At 43.4% G+C, this 27,732-nt stretch overlaps 2 protein-coding genes across 4 annotated transcripts; both read right to left on the bottom strand.

The window, feature by feature from the left end:
- Positions 1–10: 10 nt before the first annotated feature.
- On the bottom strand, positions 11–13,146 carry LOC112545272 (uncharacterized). Of its 3 annotated transcripts, none has more exons than XM_089778349.1 (5): positions 13,017–13,146; positions 8,742–8,797; positions 8,044–8,214; positions 5,100–5,673; positions 18–270 (listed from the first exon to the last, which is right to left on the bottom strand). In XM_089778349.1, exons 3-4 carry the CDS (start codon positions 8,152–8,154, stop codon positions 5,101–5,103), a joined length of 684 nt encoding a protein of 227 aa, XP_089634475.1. In that variant the 5' UTR covers positions 8,155–8,214; positions 8,742–8,797; positions 13,017–13,146; the 3' UTR covers positions 18–270; position 5,100. The 3 variants fall into 3 exon arrangements, with proteins under 3 accessions (XP_089634476.1, XP_089634475.1, XP_089634474.1); XM_089778348.1 differs by having other exon boundaries at positions 22–270; positions 8,044–8,190; positions 13,017–13,142; XM_089778350.1 differs by lacking the exons at positions 8,742–8,797; positions 13,017–13,146 and having other exon boundaries at positions 11–270; positions 7,942–8,080.
- Positions 13,147–15,875: 2,729 nt separating this feature from the next.
- On the bottom strand, positions 15,876–24,200 carry HSP90AA1 (heat shock protein 90 alpha family class A member 1). Its single transcript, XM_006119990.4, has 11 exons — positions 24,035–24,200; positions 22,360–22,518; positions 21,896–22,262; positions 21,469–21,602; positions 20,063–20,371; positions 19,437–19,602; positions 18,950–19,140; positions 18,692–18,839; positions 17,644–17,912; positions 16,724–17,057; positions 15,876–16,548 (listed from the first exon to the last, which is right to left on the bottom strand). Exons 2-11 carry the CDS (start codon positions 22,516–22,518, stop codon positions 16,439–16,441), a joined length of 2,187 nt encoding a protein of 728 aa, XP_006120052.1. The 5' UTR covers positions 24,035–24,200; the 3' UTR covers positions 15,876–16,438.
- Between the last annotated feature and the right edge of the window lie 3,532 nt (positions 24,201–27,732).

The following is a 27,732-nucleotide window of genomic DNA, read 5'->3' as shown; positions in this document are numbered from 1 at the left end:
TGATTTTATATGTAAAATATTCAAAATACATCTAGTACTGCATCAAGGCAGATTAATGACCATCTATTAGCATTCTATTACATTAAAGTCACATATACACGGCAATAAATCAGTTTATCCCTGTAAAATAAGACTAGAACAGGATCTTTTTTTCTTTGTGCTTTATGTCACTTGAGCTGTTTTAAAAGTCATCCATAGTTGAAGCTGTGAAAGATCATTCATGTCCAGAGTGAAGTGGTCTCAGAACTCGAATATCTGAAGGATACGTCTCTGTAAAATGAAATGTTCATTATGCATTTAACAGTCACAACTTTATGCTACAGTTTGAATAAAAAATGCAGCATCACTTATGCAAAATTTTGTAGCTAACTTTTCTTCTTTGTGTGTTGTTTCTGGGAAACTGTTCAATCAGATGCTAAGACTCCCTAGTTTAAAAACTTGGCTCCCACAGCAATCTGCTGATACCCCTTGGCACTCTAACGGGAAGTTTGCAACCTGGTATGAATTCCCGTGCTACAGGTGTAGAGGGGTGTCTTGTGGGGAATGAACTTGGGAAAAGAGAGCGTTCTATTACACGGGAATGCAGGGGCAAGATTAGAAAGGCAAAGGCACAAAATGAGATCAAACTAGCTACAGGCATAAAGGGAAACAAGAAGACTTTTTATAAATACATTAAAAGCAAGAGGAAGACCAAGGACAGGGTAGGCCCACTGCTTAGTGAGGAGGGAGAAGCAGTAACAGGAAACTTGGAAATGGCGGAGATGCTCAATGACTTCTTTGTTTCGGTCTTCACCGAGAAGTCTAGAGGTGTGCCTAACGTAGTGAATACAAGCAGAGAGAGGGTAGGTTTAGAAGATAGGATTCACAAAGAACAAGTTAAAAGTCACTTAGGAAAGTCAGCAAGTCACCAGGTCCTGATGAAATGCATCCCAGGATACTCAAGGAGCTGATAGAGGAGGTATCTGAGCCTTTAGCTATGATCTTTGAAAAATCATGGCAGACAGGGGAGATTCCAGAAGACTGGAAAAGGGCAAATATTGTGCCCATCTATAAAAAGGGGAATAAGAACAACCCAGGAAACTATAGACCGGTCAGTTTAACGTCTGTCCCAGGGAAGATAATGGAGCAGGTAATTAAGGAAATCCTATGCAAACACTTGGAAGGTAATAAAGTGATAGGGAATAGCCAGCATGGGTTTGTGAAGAACAAGTCATGCCAAACTAATCTGATAGCTTTCTTTGATAAGATAACGAGCCTTGTGGATAAGGGAGAAGCGGTGGATGTCATATACCTAGACTTTAGTAAGGCATTTGATACGGTCTCGCATGATATTCTTATTGATAAACTAGGCAAATATAACTTAGATAGGGCCACGATAAGGTGGGTGCATAATTGGCTGGATAACCGTAGTCAGAGAGTTGTTGTTAACGGTTCTAAATCCTGCTGGAAAGGGATAACAAGTGGAGTTCCTCAAGGGTCTGTTTTGGGACCCGTACTGTTCAATATCTTCATCAATGATGTAGATATTGGGATAGAGAGTACGCTTATTAAGTTTGCGGATGATACCAAACTGGGTGGGGTTGCGACTTCTTTGGAGGATAGGGACATAATTCAAAATGACCTTAGCAAGTTAGAGAAATGGTCAGAGGTAAACAGGATGAGGTTTAATAAAGAGAAATGCAAAGTGCTCCACTTAGGAAGGAACAATCAGTTCCATACATACAAGATGGGAAGCGACTGTCTAGGAAGGAGCATGGCAGAAAGAGATCTAGGGGTCATAGTGGACCACAAGTTGAATATGAGTCAACAGTGTGATGCTGTTGCCAAAAAAGCAAATATGATTCTAGCTTGTATCAACAGGTGTGTTGTAAGCAAAACTCGTGAAGTCATTCTGCCGCTCTACTCTGCACTAGTTAGGCCTCAGCTGGAGTACTGTGTCCAGTTCTGGGCGCCACATTTCAAGAAAGATGTGGAGAAATTGGAAAGGGTACAGAGAAGAGCGACAAGAATGATTAAAGGTCTAGAGAACATGACCTATGAAGCCAGGCTTCATGAACTGGGCTTGTTTAGTTTGGAAAAAAGAAGATTAAGGGGGGACATGATAGCGGTTTTCAAATATCTAAAAGGGTGTCACAAGGAGGAAGGAGAAAATTTGTTCCTCTTGGTTTCTGAGGACAGGACAAGGAGTAATGGGCTTAAAGTGCAGCAGGGGAGGTTTAGATTGGACATTAGGAAAAAATTCCTAACTGTCAGGGTGGTCAAATATTGGAATAAATTGCCAAGGGAGGTGGTGGAATCTCCCTCTCTGGAGATATTTAAGAACAGGTTAGATAGACATCTGTCAAGGATGGTGTAGGTGGAGCTTGGTCCTGCCTTGAGGGTGGGGGGCTGGACTCGATGACCTCTTGAGGTCCCTTCCAGTCCTATTATTCTATGATTCTATGATTATCATAGAAACGAATCAGCAACAATCCAATACAGAAGCTGAGTAGGAAAGTAAGCTTCATTTTTAGAAGCAGTTTAAAATACTGCTAGTATATTTTCAAAAATGTCTTTTTTTCCTTGTAAAAACTTAAAAAACAACAAATAGTCTGGTAGCACCTTAGAGACTAACAAAACATGTAGATGGTATCATGAGCTTTCATGGATACAACCCACTTCTTCAGGTGACCCTGTGGGTTGTACCCACGAAAGCTCATGATACCAGCTACGTGTTTTGTTAGTCTTTAAAGCGCTACCAGACTATTTGCTGTTTTTAAAGTTTTTCCTGTTACAGACTAACCCAGCTACCCCTCTGAAGCTTTTTTCCTTGTACAGGCAGTCCCCGAGTTACGCGGATCCGACTTATGTCGGATCCGCAGTTACGAACGGGGCCCTCCCTCTCCCTGGTCTCCAGCAGACCAGGGAAAGGAAGCAAAGCCGCAGAACACGCGGGCAGCGGACAGCCCAGACGTGTCTGGGCTGTCCGCTGCCCGTGTGCTCCGCGGCTTTGCTCTGCCTTGCTCCCCATCCCCCTGGTCTGCAGACCAGGGGGACGGGGAGCAAAGCGGTGGAACACGTGGGCAGCGGACAGCCCAGATGCGTCTGGGCTGTCAGCTGCCCGCGTGCTCCGCGGCTTTGCTCTGCTTTGCTCCCCGTCCCCCTGGTCTGCAGACCAGGGGGACGGGGAGCAAAGCAGAGCAAAGCCTCGGAGCCTGGGGTTCTTAAGTTGAATCTGTATGTAAGTCAGAACTGGCGTCCAGATTCAGCCGCTGTTGAAACTGATCAGTTTCAGCAGCGGCTGAATCTGGACGCCAGTTCCGACTTACATACAGATTCAACTTAAGAACAAACCTACAGTCCCTATCTTGTACGTAACCCGGGGACTGCCTGTATCATTAGAGCATGAAAATGATCACCAGCTGGAGAACATATGAGAGATTTTGTCTCACTTTAAATGAGGGTTATTCACTAGTAACTGAAGCTCTCGCATACACAGGGTACACTGGTAGCACCCTTTGTAGCACTCTTATGCTCACTCCTGCCCCTCCCCTGATTGTTCCTAACCATTTTGAGGATGAGGCCATAAAAGAGGGCCACATGAGTTTCTTCCTCTGCCTCCTCAAGTCCAAGATTGTTAGCAAGACTCCCACGAAGAGGGAAAGCTGGGCAGGGAGTATGAATGTTCCTCTCAAAGAACTCTGGTTACAGGTGAGCAACCTTAATTTCTTCTTTGTGCGGCCTCTGCATATTCATAGCCATGGGATAGTTTGATAATTACTGTCATCTGAGGAAGGTGGGACATGGATTCCTAATGAAACAGTGACTGAAGCACTCTCTAATATCCATCTGGGTTTTGCTTTCATTCTACGAGAGGAGCAGGGCATCTTTATTGGGATCTTGGGCTTTTATCCCATGAGGGGCTAGGGGCCAACACAAACCACTCAGGACTCATGGAACAAGTGGTTAGGGAACCAGAAGATTAGGCCATTTGTGCTTCTTGCAGTCACTTGGCTTGGAGCCTGTTCTGATGCTCTTTGTGAGCTCTTGAGCTGAAGGTGCTGCAGATCAAGCACCATCAAGGAGAATGTCCGTCACTGAAGCCAACCAACATCTCCCATGGGGATCTAAGTGGAAATACAGCAGGGCAAGAGCACTTAAATCCTGATCCCTTTTCCTTCCGATCTGCCAGAGGATCTGTAATCCTACCCAGCAGTATGGGAACTAATAAAAATGAATACAAGAAATTCTTTCATACAGAAAACATGCATGCTGACGCTGCAAACCCTACTCCTGCCTCACTACAAAATCTAAGTGAAGCACTGGGTCTTTGAAGAGATTCGATCTGGGCTGGATCAGCCTGGAGAGGTTTCTGGTCTGGTTGGAAGGATCTAAGGCAGCCCAAGCACCATACCCTCTTATACAGCCTTGTCCTCACAATGTTAAGAAACAGTGAGAGAAGGGGCAAGAGCACCACAAGGGATAGTTGCTGGAGCTGCACAACCAATGCATCCCCTGACTGGGAATGCGCAGAGACCACTCAAGTGTGTTAATTTCTATCTCTATTTTCTACTCACAGGAATGGGCTGAAAAAAAAAATCAATGTGAGTATTTCCCAAATCCAGCTGTGCTGTGCTCTCAGTCCCTCTGAAAAATCTCTATAGGATTGGGAGCATTTTCCAGAGGCTCTCCCACCCCCAATCCTGACAACTAACATCTATTTGAAAGCCTGAGAAAGGAGAGAGGGTGCAGCTGACATTTCAACACTGACATAAGCCCTGTCCCTCATGGAGCCATCTGTTCTTAGGAGGGTCCTAGTTTTGTGGTGGTAGGGGGTGGCTATGTGTACAGATTCTGGAACTACAATTTGCAGCCCATAAATTAAATATAACAATCTCTTACCCACAGTGGTTTCAAGCCCTAGCTGAAAGTCTTCAGACTATTAACTTGTGGGGCATTTGTACTTGGGTAACACAACACCTAGAATAAGTTGTCTGTAAGTATCTTTTTGTATTTATATATTTATAAATGATTATATGTTTATAAGTATCTTTTTGTCTGTATATATTTAATAGTGGGAACACTTTGGCAAGGCCAGATCATAATTAGCCTTTTCATACCTCAGTTTTGTTCAGCAGGCAGTTTTTCTCTTAATTTTCCCCCAACACACTCCAGAATTGGAAATACTTGTTTGCTCTTGAGGATTGGTTGCTCACACATGGTAACGTCACCCTCACATTCCGTAAGCATAGGCTGTTGCAATGCAGCTGCTGGGCTTTCTGGGTATCCCATGGATTTTGATGGATCAATATCCATAAGTAAGGAATGGTCAGGGGTCAGCCATATTGAATCAGCAATTACTTCAGAGTTCCTATATAGTTCAAATGGTCTCACACATCTTATTGGAAAATCCCCTATGTCTTCACTGATTGTAGCCACTGGCATTTTAAAATCAATTATTGTTTCCATAGAAACATCACTGTGGTTTTCTGTTGCTGGGAAGACCCAGTTTGATGATTTATGGAGGAACTCTTGGTCTTCTGGAGGGAAGATGTCTTCCAAGGCTATCACCTCTGGCATTTTGTGTGTGAGCCAATGGTTAACTCTTCTACAATGTATGTTGTTAATGAGATTCAAACTACCATCTGACTGAGCTGATGTATCTTCTGAATAACCATGATAAGGATCTAAAAACTGCAACAAAATAGCTCTAAATAAATGAGATTAATACTGTATTATCACTTCCACTGCAAATATGGAAGAATTGACAAGTTATTTCATACACATTTGTTACTTAGCAGTGAGCAAGTCTGAATAGTCTTTTACAACCCTCTACAAAAAACATTATTGAAGAACAGACAGTTAAAATACTTAAAGGCAATCTCTTCGGGTAAATCTCTTTCTTTCTTTGAAACATCTGTATCCGAATATATGCTTAATATGGAAGTACTAAGTAACTTGATGAGGAACCGGAAATCCGTTTAAGGCTTTTTATAAATGACAAAAGAGAAGGGAATCATGGCCTCCTCCTTCCCCCTTCACCCCCCCCACAACACACACACACACACACACACACACACACTCTCTCTCTCTCTCTCTCCTTTATACTGTAAAGTGCTTTAAAATGGTTAGCCCTTTGAATAGTTCAGCAGGCAGAACACACCGGCTAGTTCTGGAAGAGAATCCTGTGCAAAGCATCAGTGCCTAGTACTGTTCATGATATGATAGCAGTTTTCAGGTATCTAAAAGGGTGTCACAAGGAAGAAGGAGAAAAATTGTTCTCCTTGGCCACTGAGGATAGGACAAGAAGCAATGGGCTTAAACTGCAGCAAGGGAGGTTTAGGTTGGACTTTAGGAAAAACTTCCAGTTCTAGTGCTCTGTGATTCTATCTTCAGAGAGGGTTACTGCACAGGCTCGCACCAAGAATTTCAGTCCGGCCCACCTCCTCAGCAGAGCCGCATGGCCACAGCTGCTCCTAGAGGCGGAGCTGTGTTGAGGTGGCTGCCCCGCCCCAGGAGCAGCAAGGCCATGTGGCAGGGCTGCTGCTGGTACTAAAATAGCACCACAGCCTTGGCCCCAGTCCCGGCACAAGGGGCCAATGGAGACCCGGTCCTAGGGAGCAAGCTGCTAGTGGCATGCACCACTTCCCACTCTATGAAGTGCATGGCACACCCTGGCGGCCGGCCTGTCTACAGACCTCTGCCATGGGAGTCTTCAGTGTGTGGTGCTCGGCTGTTCCCACAGGGGCAGTTCCCTGCCTGTGCTCAGGGAGAGAGGCGCTTTGCCAGAGGGATTTCCTTTCCTTACTTCAGATTAGGAAGGCGTCCTTTGTTATGTATGCCTTGCTGAGGGGCTCACTGAATGCCGCTGCCAGCCCCAGGATATCTGCAGGAGTAATATTCAGCCAGGTTGGAAGATAGGTCTTGTGCCTACCACTGTACACTTTAATAATGAAGTTGCTGGAAAGGAAATTCTCTGGTGGATGCTTATTTATAATATGCAGAATAAAACAATATGGTAACAGCATTGGCTTGGGCACAAGGGGTTTGAGGGGTACAGGTGTCAGGAAGGCAAAAAGGGGAGGGAAGAGGCAGGGGAAACCTAAGGAGAAGGTGGAGGTGAGGAGAGAAAGGAGCTTGTGCTGAGGGGAGTGGAGGGGACCAGAGCAGGAGAAAAAAGGGGAAGGCACCAAGGGGGAGGGTGGAGGAGAGACAAATGCCAGGGGACCAAGAGGAGACAATGAGGGGAATGGGCAAGAGGAACTGAGGGAGGGGATGGTAAGGTGTCAGTGGGGGTAGAAAAAGGGAGGGGATAGGGTGATGCAATGAGGGCAAGAGGAAGGAAGAGGAGAGGAGAGGAGTGGGTGCTGGGAGAAGAGGGTTTGAAAGGAGGGATTGGCATGAGGAAGGCAGGGGTTGGAGTAAGTCATGTGTGAGGGTGCAGGGGGGCATGAGGAAAACAGGCAGAGGATGGTGAGGGGGTGGGCACCAGAGAGGAAGAAGGCAAGGGGGCAGATGTTGAGAGGGCAGGGTCAGGAAAGGGGGAGGCATCAGGAGATTGCAGGGAGAAAGGGAAGATGCAGGTGCCAGGGAGGTTTTGGGGGTGAAGCAAAAGAGCAGACACAGGGAGAATAGAGGAGGCTTGGGCATGGGCAGCTATAGATGATCAGTGAGGCTAGAGGAGGGGGTGAGCACGGGGGGGAAGGGCGGGGGCAGGGGTCAGAGAGGATGGGGACGGGGGCAGGTCCCAGAAGGGCTGAAGGGAGTGAGAAGGGCAGGATCCAGGACAACAGAGGAGGGTGAGGGGTGAGATGCAGCAGGAACCAGGGGAGCAGGGGAGGGGAGGGTGGGAGACATGGCAGCAGAGGGGAAAAGGGAGAGGTTTATAACTTGGGTGCCACAGCAGCACACATCCAAACAAGCACACATGACCTCAATATTGGTGCACGAGACAAAACTCACTCTGTTCATGGATGGACAATCTTAGAGGGAACACTGCCTCCAAACCACTCACACCCATCTCTCTCTTCCCCGTCGCCAAACAATAAAGCACAATTAGGGCACCTTATGACGAAGTGGTGCGCTTCTCTGTCTCAGCTTCATGCCACCGCTGGTGCTAAGGACACTGAATGCTCCTTTGATGCAGTTGAGCCTGTTCCACCTTTGATCAGTCATGGTTCAGCGGGGAGGTTTTCACTGGGATTTTTTATGCTTAATTTTAAAAAAGTGAAGACTCTTTAAAAAAATAAAAACCACAGAGGAACTTTATAATATAAGTTCAACACACAGTCAACAGCTGCCTCCTTTTGCATGAAAATTGTGTTCGCTTTTGCTGCTACCAAACTTAGCACTGTCTCTCTCCCAAACTGTCCATACAATAATACTGAGAGGTCACTGAGCAAATGCAATACACACTGACATTCACAATCCAGAAATTCACTAGTGTCATTCACTATCAACAAATAACTCCCATAAGAATGTTGGCAACAATAGATTCTGATGCCTGCCATATGATAAGAGGATGGACCTTTTGTAACCCTGACCTACATCATGTGACAGGGGCCTAGGTATGAAAGATCAGCTTCTCATAAGTAACCCTGTGTATTACAAGTTTATTGTATGGTGTGAGACGGGGAGATAAGTGATAGCTATTCCCATATGCAACACTTTTAGACAAAAATTCAAACAATTGTTATTTTTTCAAGTCAGAACGTTTAAACAAGTCCACCACATAATGAATGAAATAGCAGAAGTGTACAAACCTATTTGAAGTTTCATGTCACTTGCTTTTGCTGTGTCCTTCAATATTTGGTCAAACCTGATTTAAGAATGTATTTCCATCAGAAATATGCACAAAAACATTTGTAATTACATATTTGCCACAAGATCTTTGTAAACATTTCTATGTGGAGATCAAAGTTCTATGTGGAGATCAAAGATCTTCAAGTGCAATTAGGCTCCGATATAAAGGAATTCAAATCAGTTTAAATATGCCAACAAGTTCTGAATTCTGCTAAATGAAGACGCAATCATGTTTTACTTTTATGTAGTATTGATATTGTACCCATCACCATGATATCCAAATCCTTATTTTATTGAACATTTTTAACACTTGTATCTCTTTTCCTGACCAGACCTTTGCATGAGGTTCATGAAGAAAGAGATTTCAATGGCAACTTACATCCACTTAGCTGACAACACCTAGCTTCAAAATTCACAGCATGACAAAGGGAAGCTAATTTCTAGCTTTTCTTCTTAGCGCTGTTGTACACAGCTCAAATATCAGAATAAACACTGCTGTCACTTTTAATAGAGCAAGAGTTTACTTGAGCCAATCATTTATGCCCATTCAACCAAGTCCTTGTAATCAATTGACTGTTGAAAAGCTGTTATCAACTCTCTTTAACTCTATGTATGCATTTTAGTCATGACCTGGCCAGTCCCAATAGCAAATGCATACAAGAATGTTTCCAAAGGAAAGCACCTCAGTTTATAAACAGTAGATTTAAACTGCTCACCAGAGCTTTTTACAGTTTTCTAAGACCATTATACATGTTAATGCTATAAATAACATTCTTTATTAGAGATAAGACAGTTACCTGTTTTCTCATAATGATGTTCTTTGAGAAGTGTTGTCTGTGTCAATTCCAATCAGGTGTGTGCACATCACATGCATGAACATCAGAAGTTTTCCCCTAGCAGCTCCCATTGGGGTTGGCTGTGGAGCCCCTTCTAGTGGTGTTGCTATAGCTGCCTTTATATGCCTCTGGCACCCTGACACTGCCCTGAGTTTCTTTTTGCCAGCTACACCCACAGAGGGGAAGAGGGTATTAGAATGGCCATGAACACCATGTCTCAAAGAACACCAGTTACAAGAAAACAGGTAACAACTGTCTTTTCTTCTTTGAGTGGTTGTTCACCAGATTCCAATCAGGTGACTCCCAAGCAGTTAAACCCTGGGGCTGTGTCTGCATTGGAACCCCTTTCCGGAAAAGGGATGCTAATGAGACCAGTCGGAATTGCAAATTCCGCGGGGGATTTAAATATCCCCCACGGCATTTGCATGAACATGGCTGCCGCTTTTTTCCGGCTCGGGGTTTTGCCGGAGAAAAGCGCCAGTCTAGACGGGATCTTGCGGAAAATAAGCCCTTTTATTAGGAATAAGGGCTCTTCCGGACAAGGGCTTATTTTCCGCAAGATCCTGTCTAGACTGGTGCTTTTCTCCGGCAAAACCCCGAGCCGGAAAAAAGCGGCAGCCATGTTCATGCAAATGCCGCGGGGGATATTTAAATCCCCCGTGGAATTTGCAATTCCGACTGGTCTCATTAGCATCCCTTTTCCAGAAAGGGGTGCCAATGTAGACACAGCCTGGAAGTAGGTGGTGTCAGAGATAGGAATTACTGTCATACCTAAACTGCTGGTCAATGGCATAATGAGCAGTGAATATATGCACCGAAGATCAGGTCGCCACCATATAGATTTCCTGAATCGGGACCTGGGCTAGAAATGTGATTGAGGAGGCCTGCGCTCTGGCCAACTAGTCTATAACTGCAAGGAGTAGGATATTAGTCAAATCAGAACAGGTGTGGATACAATCCAATATCCAGGAGAAAATGCATTCTGATGAGACCAGGAGACCCTTCAGCTGGGTAGATTTTATACATGGCTTTGTGCACTCGATGTAGAAAGCCAAAGCTCTGTGTACACTTCTTCTCAGAATAGTGATAGAAATGTAGCTGTGTTAGTCTGGTGTAGCTGAAACAAAATATAGGACTATGTAGCACTTTAAAGACTAACAAGATGGTTTATTAGATGATGAGCTTTCGTGGGTCTGGCCCACGAAAGCTCATCATCTAATAAACCATCTTGTTAGTCTTTAAAGTGCTACTTTTTCTCAGGTGCTTGTGTGTGGCTTTGGGTAAAAATCTGGGAGGAAAATATCCTGCCCCAGGTGAAACTGTGAGATCACCTCAGCTAAGAATGCAGGATGCTGCCTGAATTGTACCGTATGGAAAATGATGTAAGGGAGTTCTCGAGTAAGGGTATGTCTACACTAGCCCCCTAGTTCGATCTAGGGAGGCTAATGAGGGCGACCGAAATCGCAAATGAAGCACGGGATTTAAATATCCCGTGCTTCATTAGCATGGTCTTGGCCGGTCGCCATTTTAGAAATTGACTAGCCCGAAGTAACTGCCCGCTTCTACAAGCAGCAGCTAAACGGGATTCCGAATTAAAGCCCTAAATCGAATTAGCTGGTAAACCTCATTCCAGGAGGAATAATAGCTAATTCCATTGAGGGCACCTTCAAAACCTCTAAATGTGGCCTGAAGTGGATTGGAGGAGCAGTGGCTGTGGCCCACAGACTAGTCAGAAGGCCTGCATTTGTTGTTCTTGCTCCTGTAGTGGAACAGTTTCTGCCTAGGCCTTGCCCTATACTGTCTGTGCTGTTGAGATCAGGGCCTAAATAGTTTCCTTCAGGGTGCTGGAGTGTGAATACAAAGGGCTTCATGGTTGCCCTTGAGTCTTTAAGGGCATGTAGTCTAGAGTCCACTAGTTTACTCAGAAAAGAGACCTTTGCCTTTGAATGGCAGGTCTTGTAAAGTCTGCTGGACTTCTGGTGGAAGTCCAGAGACCTGTAGCCATGAAGAGTGTCTCATGGCCACCCCCCATGACAGAGGCCTTGCTGTTGAGTCAGCTGAGTCAAGCAAGGTCTGGAGAGATGTCCTCACTACCATCTTGCCCTGTTCAGTAAGGACTGAAAACTCCTGCTTGGAGTCTTCTGAGAGGAGCTCTGTAAATTTTGACATAGCATAGGAGCTCTGTACATTTTGACCTGCCATTCAAAGGCAAAGGTCTCTTTTCTGAGTAAACTAGTAGACTCTAGACTCCATTCCCTTAAAGACTCAAGGGCAACCATGAAGTTCCTTGTATTCACAATCCAGTGCATAGCGGTGGGGAGAGGGGGAGCACAAATTTTTCCTTTGCCCCTGGGCACATAACACCCTCGCTACGCCTCTGGTGGCACATCCAAACAAGCCACATGAACTCAGTACAGGTGCACAACACAAAATCCATTCTGCTCATGGGAGGAAACTCTTAGGCTATGTCTACACTGGCGGCTTCGTGCGCAAGGGTTCTTGCGCAAACACGTCCACACTGACATGTGCAAGCTGTTCTACTTGGTTCCGTCTGGCCTTAAATGTGATTGACTGTCCACGCAGTGTGGATGTGCTATTTCGAAATAGCAAATGGCTATTTCGAAATGTATTTTGTGTGTAGATGCGTTATTTCGAAATAACTTATTTTAAATTAACTATTTTGAAATAAGATATTTCAAAATAACACTGTAGTGTAGAGACATATCTTTAATTACTAGGACTGGGAAAATAGGCTACTATGCTGAGTCATTCATTATTATGACCTCTATGACCTTTCTTATGCATATGGGAAGAACTTAATAAAATAAAGTTAATGGAGCATCTGGTTTGGAAAGTGCTGTTCTATGATAATTCTTATCTCTTGCAGGAGTAAGTTTCATAGTCTCCATTCAGTTACTGTGAAAGATTAATATCATGCACTCGGGCCTCCACCTACTTCCCAACATTTTAACTATTCTAGTGGAACATAGCTGTTTTCTTCCCCCACTTCGCATGCTTCACATCTGAATTAATTTTTATGGAGGTTAAGGGTTAAGTCATCAATTCACCAGTAAAGAAAACTAGAAATATGTGTCTTCAGCTTTTCCCAACTCATTGTGTTAGTTTTAAATTTCAACACACTATAAGATAAATTGTATGAGTATTTTTCACTAAAGAGCAGGAATCAATTATTTTAAAAGATTTTATCTTGTATTTAGGTTAGTCTCACTATAGGCTAGATTTGTAGTGGACTCCATTAAATTACAAGAGTATAATACACAGGACGGGGAAAAGCTTTATTAGAGAAACAACAGTCTGAAATAAATTAAGCATCCAAATACCCTGCTTTTAAACATTTGAGTATCACCAAGAAAGAAATATTTGTATGCATTATCCTACCTGCCAGTCATTATTTCCATCCTAGTTCCTGAAACTGCTAGTTAATGCATATGCACGTGCTGTACAGACTATTTTTTTAGTCATCAAAAGCCAAAGTCATCCATCAGATTTATTACTGGGGTAACAGAATATGATGTTACAGATGATACTGTGACATCACTGTTTGTACAAGTAGGGTATCTTATCTATGAAAGGTTTTTGATATATTCAGTTGCAAGCTACTTTAAGCAGCATCAAGGAGCTAATTAGGCCTACATACAGGAGATTCAAATATAAAATCAAAATGTTATATGCAATTGTTAGACAAAAATTAGTGAGATTAAGTCACTTGAATTAACATAACTGTTCCTAAAGGATTTAGATGTCAAAAGAAATTATTGCAAAGATATCTTATCACTACTATGAATCTTAGAGAATATTTGATATGTTGTGATATTTCTTATCCTCAATAACTCCATGTCTCACCTTGTGACTGTAATGACTATCCTGTCAGTGTAGTTAAGCACTGGAATAAAATGCCTCTTGTCATTCTAAGGGAAGAGTAGACTATTGCTTGCAAAGGATGATCTATATTTAATCCTGGCTTGAATACAAAGGACTGGACTAGCAGACCTTTTGAGGTCCTTTTCAATCCTATCAGTCTAAGATTCTACCACATCCTCTTATTAAAAATCTGTATTAATTTATTCTAAATAGCCTCCAAACAATAGATAACTGGTAAATTCTCTGGCTACAAGCTGAATTGGGTAAATTGAAAACAATGAAGACTTTATTGGATCCAGTTGGCAGTGGCTCTTCTGTAAGGATAGATGGCAATAGACATTCTTCAAATATTGGGGTGCCCAGCTTCTGACAGAAAATAGGGACACTATTCCTGCCCATCCTGGCTAATAGCCATTGATGGACCTATCCTCCATGAATTTATCTAGCTTTTTTGAAGCCTGTTATCTTGAACTCCACATCTTCTGCTGAGTTGCACAGGTTTACTGCATTACATGAATACTTCATTTAAAACCCACTACCTATTAATTTCATTTGGTAAACTCTACTTCTTGTGTTATTTTCCTTATTTACTTTCTCCACACCAGTCATGATTGAGTTACTTTGACTTGGGGCTGGAATTGACAGTACCAGACTAGCAGCCTTTGAGCCTAAGTGACCTTGCACAGGTCTCACTTTGCAGGTTTTCTTGTGACTGATGGGCTTCAGAGAGTAGAACAGCCCCTGTTCATTTTGCATTGTTTTTCACAGCACCAGTGACCAGAATCAATTGCACCTGTCCCTGAGGGGGAAAACCCTTCAGGCAATGGCACATGCATACCTGTATTAGAATGGACATGCACATAAAGACAACTATTTTTCCTTGGAACAAAGAAAGTAGCATCTAAAACCACAGAAAACAGACTTCTGAAGTCAGATGTAGACTTAGCCACAGTGAAGGTGCCAAGACCACCTCTGGAAACTCCTGAAGCCTAGGAGATCTAATCTTTTCCAAATATAAAAAGTAACTTCACATGGTGCACAGATTAAGAGAAAAGGATCAGTATGCTTGGATTATCTAAAATTAATTTTGCTTATAGTCACACGATACATATGGCACAATTTAGGTGTGCAAGCATGGGCAGTGGTTGATGGTAGGGCTGAGGGAGGCATAGTTTAACCACACCCTTATGTCTACAAAGCAGGTAGACAGTTGTCTATTAGTATATTCACACTTTAATCTGACAAACTGGCTACATTTTGCGACTATAGGTTAGATGGCTAACTGCCCCCCCAATAAAAAACAACCCCCCCCCCACAAAACTACTTATCTTTTGTCCTTACATTGTAGCTGCCTGTGGAAAAGCAATGTATTTCTGGTTTTAAACTGTTTGGCAGTCTTTAAATGTCTTCAAAAAAGACAAATTAAAAATCCCTTGGGCAATTGCTATGTTATGACATTCATCTTGATATCACCTTTAATCCATCAGCCTAAGGCTAGCCCACCCTCAGGAGGCAATTGGAGTTTGTCACTGCTTTTGTCAATCTTAGCTACTAAACCATTTATTGAGATGGGTTTAAACTATTTAATCTGATCCTTATGGCAAGAATGTTTTCCAAGCAAGCATTGCAGAAATTTAGTACTTTACTTTCTGATTATACTGGATGCTGCTTTAGGAAAGCTTAAAGTATTGAAATGGAGTAGCTGTTTCAGTTGAAGGTAGCTTTTTAGTGCATGGTTGACACTATGCCCTTCAGGGAAATCTACATATGCTGACAGACCTTGGGATATTAACTTGGGCCATGGGTTCCCAAACACAGGGTAAGGGGGGGGAGGAAGAAAGAAATTCCAGGGGGTATGAGGCAAGCCAGCCACACACCTGTCAATCCCACCCCGAGTTCTGCTATTTTGGGGAGGGGCTTGAGGATCTCAAAAAAAGGGGACATGATTCCAAAGAGTTTGGGAACCACTTGGACATTCTGAAGTCCAAGCTTAACGGAAAGTTGCATGTAAGTTGAGTTTGAGGACTATCACTAAAACACAATTCAGGGGTGCATTGGTGGTATTTTATGGTTGTAAAGCCTTTTGATAGCCACAGCAGTTTATATGCTTGCAGCTCATACACTGCACAGGTCTAAACACAAAATGGCTGTATACCAGATACCTCTGGTAGAGAGTTTAGATTAGGTCTTAAATAGGGGGAAGATGTTTTCTGACACATCTAAGTCATGCAGAGGTGGTCTAGGAAAGCTATTTCAGTGTTGGCTTCCAGGTACACAGCAACCAATAAAAAAAGGCGGGGGGGGGGGGGGAATAGTTTCCAGACAACTCAGGGTGACGGCTCAGCTTAGCCACAAATGCAAAGTTTACTACAAATATTCATTCATAACACCTTTATTCCTAGACAGCTCAAACTGTACATGCAGAGTTGTATAAGCCACGGAGATTTACAGTGGATTCTAGTTGGTTAAGAGTGCAATCAAAAATCCTTTTACAGTATAAAAAGACAGAATTTAACATCAATACTTTGAAACATGGGAGCATGGCTGGGGTTAAAGCTTCCCCAATATTTCAGCTCTTGATACCTAGTTACTAGGTACTGAATGCCAGACTTGTTTAGTGAGGAGCTGTACAACGTTACAACTTAAGACATCCAGAAACCCTGCCACCTGCAACCAGCTCTTAGACAAAATAATTAATCCTTACTTGCCTCACTAGGGTGTTACAATGTAAATGCACCAAGAAAACATTCCCTTCATGGCATTCTCACATTAGCTAAAAAAACCAATGTAACAAAAATAAGGTATAACATCTTTGAAAATAAATATACAGAGGGAATGCAGACAGTGTCAATTTTGGCAGGTAACATTCATATTATACAAAATATAACTTATTCAAATTAGCCCAGGAAACATCCACAAGTTTCTGTAAGGTAGCTATTTTAGTCCACTTCCTCCATACGTGATGTGTCATCATCTCCTTCAAGTGGCGGCATCTCCTCGGCAACTGCTGGGCTAGTTTCTTCTGTAGCAGAATCATCTTCATCAATGCCTGTACAAACACACAAGTGTAACTAAATTAAAATGGTTTTAATTGTAAGTCTCCAAGAATTCAGAACAACCCCTGGTTCTAAGGATATAGAAACAGTTTAAGCTGCAGCATTATATTAAGTCCTTCCCAGGGACACTTTTCCCTCTGAGTTAGAGATTTAGCAAGTCTTACTTACCAAGACCAAGTTTGATCATTCTATAGATACGGTTAGCATGTGTCTGGGGATCCTCCAAACTGAAACCAGAGGACAGGAGTGCGGTTTCATACAACAAGATAACCAGATCCTTCACTGACTTGTCATTCTTGTCAGCCTCTGCTTTTTGCCTTAGTGTTTCAATGATGGAATGGTCAGGATTTATCTCAAGATGTTTCTTTGCTGCCATGTAGCCCATTGTGGAGTTGTCCCTAAGTGCTTGTGCCTTCATTATCCTCTCCATATTGGCAGTCCAACCGTATGTACTTGTTACAATGCAGCACGGGGAAGTCACTAAACGGTTGGAGACCACAACCTGTTGAATGTAAGCATTAGTTATTACCAGAGAGTTGGTAGGCTTGGATACTACTACAAGAGTGCAGGACTGCGGCAATTATTCTAGGAGGACCTGCATTTGCAGTGATAATACAACAGGAATTGGTGTAGTCAACTGTATAGCCACATGAAGTGGAATTTGAGGATAGTGTTCATGGAAATCCAACATTCTAGTGACTGAATAATTGTTTCACTTCACTTTGGGAACCCTACTTCTGACAAGTGAAAAGAGGTACTGTAGGGACAGACTAGTATGAGCTTTCATGGGTACAGCCCACTTCAGATGACCAGCTATGCTCACAAAAGCTCTATCTTCATGTTTTGTTAGCCTGTACAGGATAAACTTAACACTTTGTTTGCAAGCGCTTTAGAGACTAACTCAGCCACCCCCGAAGCATCTAGTCACTACTGTTTGTAGAGAAGTCCAATTTTTCTATGTTCTAGAATCATGGCTTAATCTTGTTTGCTCCCCCTTCTGTATATGAAGAGATTTAAAAAGCCTATACAGAATTAGCATTGATTGACCATCAACAGTTTTCACTGTTCTGTAGGCAGTCTAATCATACCTTTTCTACTTTCTTTTCAAGAATATCTTTCATGATCTTGCAGAGGTTCTCAAACTTTGCTTTCTTTTCCTCCTGTTTCTTCTTCTCCTCTTCATCCTCTGGAAGCTCCAAACCCTCCTTTGTTACAGAAACTAAGGTCTTCCCTTCAAATTCCTTTAACTGCTGCACACAATATTCATCAATAGGCTCAATCATGTAAATCACCTCCAAACCATGTTTGCGAAGACGTTCCACAAAAGCAGAGTTTGCTACCTGATCTTTGGTTTCACCTGGAAAAAACAAAACCAAAAAACCTATTTGTCAGCCAAGCCACAGATACTTGATTACTCAATGACTACACTATCCCTTTTCCTAAGATAGGGGATTTAATAAGCTTGAGTTGTTCCAGAAAAGCAGCCCAAGACCAGCCAAGTTGTTTTAGCAGACTCAACTGGAATTGGATTCTAACCTGGTTTCAGTTCTTGTTTGACGCTTCAGCCCACAGTTCTCACAGTAACTTGTCAAGTGTGATACTGAGCTATCCTGAGGAACTGCTTACAAATGTGGACTCTCTTCCCATGTGTCACTTCAGTTTGATGCTAAGCCACACATGCCCTTTTCAACATCCGTTTTAGGAAAAGTTATCTACACCCATCTCTTAATCATGAAAGCCTAGCAATCTGTGCTTTAAGGACAACACATGCTGATAGATATTCCCTATTACTCCTCATCAGAACACTGCTCATGAAGTTAATGTGCATTAGAAGTACCTCAGGAATCATAAGCCCTTAAGTTTAACTCAAACAGTTTCAAATTCGACAGCTAAGTTGAATTACTCTTGTTGTGGACAAAGACAACAGCAAAAACAACCCCACACAAGAACTGCTTATTTTCAGAGGCTCCTTTAAGCAGTTCTGTTAGACTGATCACTGCAAGTTAGAAATTAGGAGCTTGCCAAAAATCAGCAAAAGCCTTATTTATTCCCCAATATGGCTTCCTTCAAAATACAGGGAGGGACATTCTCAATGTCTCAACTCCTTAAGTGGGGACAGTCTTGCAGGTGACTTACCTGTAATGTAATATATGTGTTTCTGGTTTTCCTTCATCCGAGTACAATAGTCTTTCAAAGATACCATCTCGTCACCAGATGCAGAAGTGTAATACCTCAACAATTCTGAGAGTTTCTTGCGGTTTTGAGAATCCTCATGTATGCCAAGCTGGAACAAGAAGTTTTTTCCACCTTTGAGTTACATGTTCAAATTATGCAAATAGTCAAATATGCTGGAAAGAACTTTTGCCCAATAGCTTCAAAAGTAAGGTCACTAACCTTAATATTTTTAGAGAATTGTTCATAAAACTTCTTGTAGTTCTCCTTGTCTTCTGCTAATTCAGTGAAGAGTTCCAAGCATTTCTTGACCAAGTTCTTCCTTATCACTTTCAGAATCTTGCTCTGCTGCAGCATTTCACGGGAAATATTTAGAGGCAGGTCTTCAGAATCCACTACTCCCCGCATAAAGTCTGAAGGAAAAAAAGGTACATCTCAGACTAGCACAAAGATCTTTACAAGGAGATTAAAGTCTTGGATATATTGCAAATGCATGTCTAGGGCTCATTATTAATGACAGGGCTTAAGCTTTGGAGGAATAGCACTTTTCATAGTTCTGTATTTCTTTGCCACTCACATCTTAGTGGTCAAGAGCCTCTCGCTCTCCCCAGCCCATCTATTGTCTTAGAGAAAGGTGTTTTTATTAGAAACCATTCTGTTAGCAATATATGGAGTCCAGAAGAGTGCTACTTTTCAAAGGCCTACTCACTCAGATATTCAGGGATCAGCTCTTCACAGTTATCCATGATGAATACTCTGCGTACATACAATTTAATATTATTCTTTTTCTTTCTGTTTTCAAACAAGTCAAAAGGTGCACGCCGTGGGACAAATAAGAGTGCTCTGAATTCCAGTTGCCCTTCCACAGAAAAGTGCTGCAAGAAAATAAGTCATGGTTTAAGAGAGTTTAGTGTGACATGCATTAACACTTTGAGACATTCACAGCCACTTCACTAAGAGTTTGATTAATGTACCATTGAGCTCTTTGGGAGGTTCTTATTCTTAAGGCCCCATATGGTTGCTCTGCCTGAAGAGCCTATGATTTGTTTTGCTTGCCTTTATTAAAGGTGATTGATAACCTTAGAGATGGCCATGCTTTCTACTTTGTTTTAAATGTAGACAGATGAAGTGATAAGTTTCAAAGTCCTAGAGTTTGAGAATACTGTCCCCCTAAGTGCTACAGATTTGATAGCTATATAGAGCTATTTTCGTCACCCCTTAGTCAAGCAAAAAGATCTCTTCAAATACATTATCTGAGACAATATCAAAAAAGGACACTGAATAGGATCCACTGGGCTTTTGATCATTTGAGTTAAGATACTGAGTCTTACTTACTTTCACTGCTAAATGGTCTTCCCAGTCATTGGTCAGGCTTTTGTAGAATTCTCCATATTCCTCATTAGTAATGTCATCTGGATTCCGGGTCCATATTGGCTTGGTTTTGTTAAGCTCTTCCTGGTCAATATATTTCTCCTTAATCTTCTTTTTCTTCTTCTTGTCCCCATCTTTCTTTTCCTCTTCCTCATCAGAACCAACATCCTCAATCTCTGGCTTGTCTTCTGCCTTCTCTTCTTTTTCCTCTTTCTCTTCCTCCTTCTCTTCTGCCTCATCATCACTTACTTCCTTATCTCGTTCTTTTTCCACCTAAGTTATTAAAAATGCAAGTGAAAGATTGACATTGCAAGTTACTCATGAGGTATGGGCTTTCATCAAAAGCTTAACTTTTGGGGCTTAATCTCATAGCAGATACTTGTATACAAAACCATCAATTTCTCTCCCCTTTGATTCCTAGCTCCAGGTAAGATTTAGTGTAGAAAACTTTTACTGTTAGACACTGGGACGTTCATGTAAGCACCAAACTAAATTAGGAATAGCGAAGTATGATCCTAATAAGCTAGATATGGTTTGCAATGATGGGGGAAGTTCCTTCGGGCAAAGCCTTGTTAAAGGCAGGTAAGAAAACAAGGCACTTGAACTGGCTCTTTGCTCCCAGCTCCTGCCTGTGGGGTCCTGCTCCCAGACCAGTGCTGGGGCTGCTGCAGACACCATCTCTCTGGTCCTATGGGCAGGCAGCAGGGCTGGACCTTTCACAGCAATCTTGTGAACCTCGGACAGCTGAGGCTGATCTGTGAAGCACAACTCCCATGAAAGATGATCACACTTGGCAACACATGATTGCCTACCACAGCAATGATTTGTGTACCAATTGCTCTTATGTAAACCCTCCTAATTTGCACGAAGTATTGTTTCAGATATTTAGAGTGCAGTAAAGTACATTAAAGATTACTTTCCCTCATCTTTAGAGCTTATTTAAAGACAAAACAAGTTCTGTACATGCTCAAACGGGAGACCTTGACACATGAAACTAAAGTTTCCCTGAAACCACTAGGTTTAACAATGTATTGGATTATGTACCAAGTGCCATAACAGTGGCCACCATGTTTAGGTTACACATTTTACACCCTATTCTGTGGCTGTCAAGAGAATCAGGTCTGAAAGCACTGCTGTTCGGCAGGAGTCCAACAGCAAGTGCGTGTGGTGGAGGGACAGGGGAGAGAAGATTCTTATTTAGGATTTGTAGACAAATGTCATACTACACATTAAGAGTCATTAATATACTTATATCTGGTCCATCTGACTCCAGAATCATTTTTGTAAGTTATTATGGCTAAACCTTGTACTCACTTAACATTCTTTACCACCAGTTAAAATTGTGTTAGCTTTCCAAGCTGAACACTTACAAAGAGTGTAATTGGATAGCCAATAAACTGAGAATGCTTCTTCACAATTTCCTTGATTCGTCTTTCTTCCAGGTACTCAGTCTGGTCCTCCTTAAGATGCAGAATAACTTTCGTACCACGGCCAAGAGGTTCCCCTAGAATAAGGTTTGAGTTTTACAGTAAGCACCAGTAAATGTTTGGAAAGATGTTTAAGACAAACAGAAGACTACTGCTATGGTACTATTGTAACTGGCTTACAGCTTAATTAATTTTGCTGCAGATTAAGATATATCACCCTTGAGAAGCAGTTATTTTAACTGTCATTCTAGTATTACAAGATACTACATGCTACAGCTGTAGCACTTTGAAGAGCCTTCTATTCATGGATTTCCTTATACTATAAAGGACTACTTTAGAACTACCTCTACAACACCAAGTTAGCACTTACCATTATCAAGTCTGACAGTAAATGATCCTCCAGCAGAAGATTCCCAAGCATACTGCTCATCATCATTGTGCTTGGTGATCACTGTTACTTTTTCAGCAACCAGGTAGGCAGAGTAGAAGCCAACACCAAACTGACCAATCATAGAAATATCTGCACCTGCTTGCAATGCTTCCATGAAAGCTTTGGTGCCAGATTTGGCAATAGTACCCAGGTTGTTAACCAAGTCTGCTTTGGTCATCCCTATGCCAGTATCCACAATGGTCAGGGTGCGATCATGCTTGTTGGGAAGAAGGTTAATTTTCAGATCTTTTCCCGAATCTAGTTTGCTTGGATCAGTTAAACTCTCATATCTGATTTTGTCCAGAGCCTACAAAACAAGAATACAACTATCAGACCCCTCACCACACTACCTGTATTTAAAGGTAATAATGTCACTGATTGCATGTGACATTTTTCTTACTTACATCTGATGAATTAGAAATCAGCTCCCTCAGGAAAATCTCCTTGTTGGAATAGAAAGTGTTGATGATCAGAGACATCAACTGAGCTATTTCAGCCTGGAAGGCAAAGGTCTCCACCTCCTCCTCCATTGGCTGGTCTTGAGTCTGCACAGCTTCTGGCATCTGTAGAATTAAAATGAAGTTATAACTTTAAGCTCTTAAGAATGGCTCTTAAGAATGGCTCTTAGGTGAAGAATACTAATGTTTGCTCTGTTTTATTTATGTTCAACCACCTAAACTGCTGTTAACAAGCACCACCACTTTGGGAAAGGGTCGTGGACAGCATATAGCATTTTAAATATTCAACTAAGAAAGACAAACCTAACTGGTATGCTCTTCCTGCTGGCAGCAAAGGGCAGTCCAGCTCATTTATAACCCTTGTCTAGGAAGGCCTGTCAGTGACAGATAAGTACAAGTCTCAGCTCCTCAAGAGGACGAAGGTTTAATGTGGCAGTAATTTGTCCAATTGCCTACCATGCATCTTTAAAACTCAGAGCATACAGAATTGCAAGAACAATACTAAGTGCTGAATACAGTAAGTTAACATTACAGAATCTAACTTTCAAAAATTAAGTTTCACTTTATACAACATTTGGATCTAGAATGTGACTTGCAAGACATACCTGGATAATCTGGTTAGTGTCAAATAGTCAATTTTTTTGTTTTGGCTGAATACTCAGTCCTACTGGGAGCTTTCTCCTAAAGACCACAGAACATTATAGCTCATACACTTTCAGCTTGTAACAACACAGGTTCTTTTAACAGAGAAGAGTGCCATCTCTTGCTAGGTATCTATACATCAGAGGTAACAATCTATTGGTCATGCAGGAAAAACTGGTTTTGCCAGTCAGGGGAGCCCAGTGCCATGACTATTTAAACTTGCACTGCAGCATTTAAATCAAATCCAACTGAAGGGAGACCTCACTAGCTACTTTTCCATTGCAGTAACTAGTAAAATGCACTGCACTACAGATAGCCACCGAGAATTGGGTCAGTCCAGATCCCCAAGGGTACTTTCTACAGCAGTTCAGGCAGGCTAGACACCACAGGCATGGGAGAGTGGGCACTGACAAACATGGGAGCACAGCGCCCCCTACAGATCCAGACCTGGAACAGATTCTAGAAACTGCGAGAGCCTTCCTCTCCTCCCCCTCGTTCCACCTCCACCCCCCCCCCCCAGCCGCAAGCGCAAGTCCCGCGCCCAGCGGACCCTCCCCTCCCCAAGCCGGTGCCCCCCCCGTGCCGCGCGACAAGCCCTCTTCCCAATAGACCCCCCCTCCTGCTGCCGGTCTCCATCATCCCCCCCGCATGTGAGCCAGGCGGGTACCCAAGGGGGCGGGCCCCCTACATACTGCGTCTCCCCGCTCCCACCTACTCCTCCTCCTCAGCAGCCACCTAAGGGCCACGAACGCCCCTTAACGCCCAGCACCGCTGTGCGCCAAGCGCTGTGGGCTGCGCCCCTCACATCGCCCCCCCGCACTGCCCACCCCCGCAAGCAGGGCAGCCTGCTCCACCACACGGCGCGGAAAGGCTCCGCCATCAATCTAAGCCACGGTTCCAGGCTCAGCTAGAGAACGAGCCCGTTGAGGAAAAAACCATCCTGGGGTCGATCTTCCAGCCACCGCTCCTCGCGCCTCACCTTGGCGGTGAGTGTTCTTGGGGCTCGGGCTCCTGCTCCTCTAAGTTAAGCGTCCTCCTCTTTCCGCAGTAACGGAACTGGCGGCTCGCCGCCCCCCGCCCGGCTTATATACTCCCGGCGCCGCCTCCTTCCAGAACCATCGGGAACCTTCACTGACAGGCACGGGGGTGGGTAACTCCAACCTTCATCACTGGGGGAGGGGCTGACGGAGGGGGGCGGTTGCTGCGATCAAAATGCGCGTGCGCTGGGCGAACCGTTCTCGGATTGCGCATGCGTTTTTCGTCTGGCGCCTCGCTGAGGCGACTGCGCATGCGTCATGCGGAGCCCGGCTCGCACGCGCGCTCCATTTCCAATTGTCGCCTCTGAAGACGGGGATGGGAAATGCGCTTGCGCGAGGTCAACTGTCACCGGTTGGCTTCGGAAAGGGCGGGGAGAGCTAGTGCGCACGCTGCAAGGTGACTTCATTCATTGCAAGCCGGAGCCGATCCCCTCCCCTCCGAACATCCTAGAAGGAGGCGGAATCCATCAGCCTCTGTAAGTCCCGCCTCTCGGGCTCTGCCTCCCGCCCTCACCCTGCTTCTCGCAGAAGGTCCTAGAAGCAGCCAGAAGCGACGCGCTTCTCTCTGCCTCCCGCACCTCGTGTGAGAGCTGGGGGGCGCTACCCCGCCTCCAGCTGCGTTTCCCTTCAGGGTCTCTGCGTTTCGGTGCGTGGCCCCGGGGAGCCCCGTCCCGTGCTCCCTTCCATGCTTCACTGCGCGACCCCCCCCTTCCTATCATGCTGCATGGCTCTAGGGCGCCTCTCCCCCCGTTCCGCGTTTCATGCGTGGTCCGGGGTGCCTCTCCCCCCATGCCACCTTACATGCACGGCCTTGGGGCGCCATCGTGCCCCGCTGCAGTGTACAGATCTGGGGCGCATCTTCCCCATGCCACGCCTCAGTGCATTAGCCTGAGACATCCCCTCAGGCTCTTCTTGCGTGACTCTAGGGTGCCTCCCCACACTATACTGCATGGTACTGCGGCCTGGGTCCGTCACTGCAGCCCTGAGGTGATCCGCATACACGACTGGGTGGCTTTGGGTCACCCACAACATGCCATGCTGCACTGAAAGTTCCTGGGGCAGCCCCCTCACATGTCACTTTGTACTGAGAGATGTGGGGGGCACTCCCTAATCTCACCACATACTAGCTCTTGCCTGTCTACTGCATTGGGCTTCACTGGTGCTTCTCTGCCTAGCTGCTACCTCCCCCCCTCTCCCCCCCCCCCGAGATTTTGTTGCGCTTCCTTCACTAAATTTAGGACTTTACTGCCATGCAGAGAGAACAGACCTTGCATTTAAAGTAAAGGGTTTAATAGTCTAGTTCAGCAAATTTTGAGCCCAAACGAAACAAAATCAGAAACTGAAATTTTTAAAAATTGAAATCCTCCCCAAAAGAAAACATTTTGAGATGACCAAAATGTTCCACTTAGAATTAAAACATTTAGCTCTTATTTTGACCTTTCAAAATGTTTTAGATATAAATCAGTGAATTTCATGTGAACATATTATAGCCCCTTCATTCTGATATTTTTTCCAAAATGAAATTTCACTTAAAATGGATACCTTTTGTCACTTTTGAAAAAAGCAGATTTTTTATTAGAAAAAATATTTAAACAAATTTGCCAGCTGCTCTATCTCCAAGTCTTAATATCCTGATTTTGCAGTATGATCCACATACGCAGAAATGACTGGAGTATTAGACCTAAAGGCCTGAGTTTTTGTGTGATCCCTTGATCTCAGTGATGATTGTGGGCTTTCAGAACCTTTCAGAATTGAGCCCAAAGAAACAGACAGAAAATAGTACAGCGAGTAGGGCTGCAGAAGTTGCACTTCCCTGGCTCATCTCCCCCAGATTACGTATCCACTACTGGGGTTTCTGTACCCAGATCTACCCTGGGCCCTGATCCTGCAAAGATTTATGTATACACTTAATTTTTACGCAAATTGGCAGTTATAAGGAGGAGAGTGCTTTTGTCTTTGCAAGATCAGGGCCTTAGTTTGTAGTGTGCATGTCAGTGATGTGCAACCTTTTTTGATCTGCAATCCCCAAGCTGCGGGGGCTACCAACTGCTGGGTCCAGCCCCCGGCCAGCCAGATCTAGGCACTGCACCACAGGGGCTACTAACTGCTGGGCCCAGCCACCGGCTGGCTGGATCTAAGTGCCGCACTGCGCGGCTGCGCCCAGCCAGCTGGAACTAAGCACCACACCGTGTGGCTGCCAACGGATCTAAACACTGTGACCCCCCCCCCCCCCGGAAAGATATCTGTGACCTCCTTTGGGGGTCACGACCCACGGGTTGCGCACCACTGGTCTATGCCAATAGCCATATTATTTTCTTAGTTTTCTATTTTAAAAACCATATTATTTTCCAGGATTTTTTTTTAAGAAATCTTGATTTATGTTCAGCATTTTTCAAAGATCATAGTCACTAGCATTTTGCCTCTCTTTAATGGCTACATTTATTTCTAGCTTTCAAAATGGCAGGCAATATAAAATCCATCTTAGATGGATTTTTTTCAGAATTCTTAGAAAAATCCACTTGGAGGAAAGTGTTCACATACCAAACTTAAACTGCTCAATTCAGCATCTCCCTCTCTGCTTAAGTCCTATCCACATGCCAGCCTGTGCAAGTGTAAAGCTAATATTTTATTTATGAATCATGCTTAGATGCTGTACTCTTTTTGTTGTATTATGTGACTATAGTGACAACTATAGTGGTTAAGCTACATATAAATCTCTTTCATTATTTTCCAGTGCTGAACTGTCAGAAGCTTTATTTGTTTCAAAATCTGATATTTGCAAGTGGGGGGTGAGAGGTGGAAAGACAATTGAGCAAAAATAGTCAAGTGTGTTTGAAAACAAAAAGACTGAAAATGTACTTTTCCTATTATAACAATATGCAATTTTTAAATGTTTATTTGTTATCACTGTAGTTCCAAACATGAGTTAAGGAAACTGATATTATTACATTGGACTAATTACCTATCATTGGAGAACAAATAAAACAACAGGTCTAATGTCAGACTTGTTGCTGTTTTGGTGATTTTTCATTGTTGGAAGGAGAAGTGCCAAAAAAGCACAGTCCTTAACCTGAGGAACATCAACCTTTTATCTTGCTCTTATAATAGTCCATACCTGTAGACACGAACAACCTCAGCTTTTTGAAAATTCAACTCTAATCCAAATGTTATGGACATCATGCTCTGACTATGACATACCATGCTATAGGTATGCCTCTGACTACCAGATGCTGGGACTGGAGAATCGTGATAATTACCCTGTTTTATTCATTCTCTCTGAAGCTTCTGGCATTGGCCTCTATCAGAAGACAGTATACTAGGCTAGATGAACCATTTGTCTGACACAGAATGCTCATTCCTTTGTTCTTGGCTTCTGCCCACCTCTAATCAGAAGCCACCTCATAAGACACCATACAGTAGTAGGTCAAATGTGCATTGAATTTTATGGTATAGATCCTGATGCTGTAATTGCATCTGCACAGATGGAGCTTTATTTTTTGAGACTCATAGTTGTCTGCTGTGATACAGTCTTTAATTACATGTTCACATACTACTTGGGCTGAAAGACTCCATGCCTCAGTCAATCCATTAGGAGGATGGTAGAACAGAAGATTGCAGGAAAAGAAAGATTAATGTCTTG

This window comes from Pelodiscus sinensis, chromosome 5 (genome assembly GCF_052426305.1).
Source record: "Pelodiscus sinensis isolate ZL-2025 chromosome 5, ASM5242630v1, whole genome shotgun sequence".
Taxonomy (NCBI): domain Eukaryota; kingdom Metazoa; phylum Chordata; order Testudines; family Trionychidae; genus Pelodiscus; species Pelodiscus sinensis.
This window is presented reverse-complemented; position numbering and strand designations above follow the sequence as displayed.

Bases quoted from the DNA above. Each gene is read 5' to 3' on its own strand.
- LOC112545272 (XM_089778349.1), bottom strand. From the start codon at position 8,154: ATGACTGATCAAAGGTGGAACAGGCTCAACTGCATCAAAGGAGCATTC. The intron at 5,674-8,043 runs GTGCCCTAATTG...ATTTTGTTGCAG, and splicing joins GCGCACCACTTCGTCATAAG to TTTTTAGATCCTTATCATGG.
- HSP90AA1 (XM_006119990.4), bottom strand. From the start codon at position 22,518: ATGCCAGAAGCTGTGCAGACTCAAGACCAGCCAATGGAGGAGGAGGTG. The intron at 19,141-19,436 runs GTGAGTAGGCCT...TTTTTCCTTCAG, and splicing joins GCTGATCCCTGAATATCTGA to ACTTTATGCGGGGAGTAGTG. The intron at 17,913-18,691 runs GTAAGTCACCTG...TGTTTTTTCCAG, and splicing joins ACACATATATTACATTACAG to GTGAAACCAAAGATCAGGTA.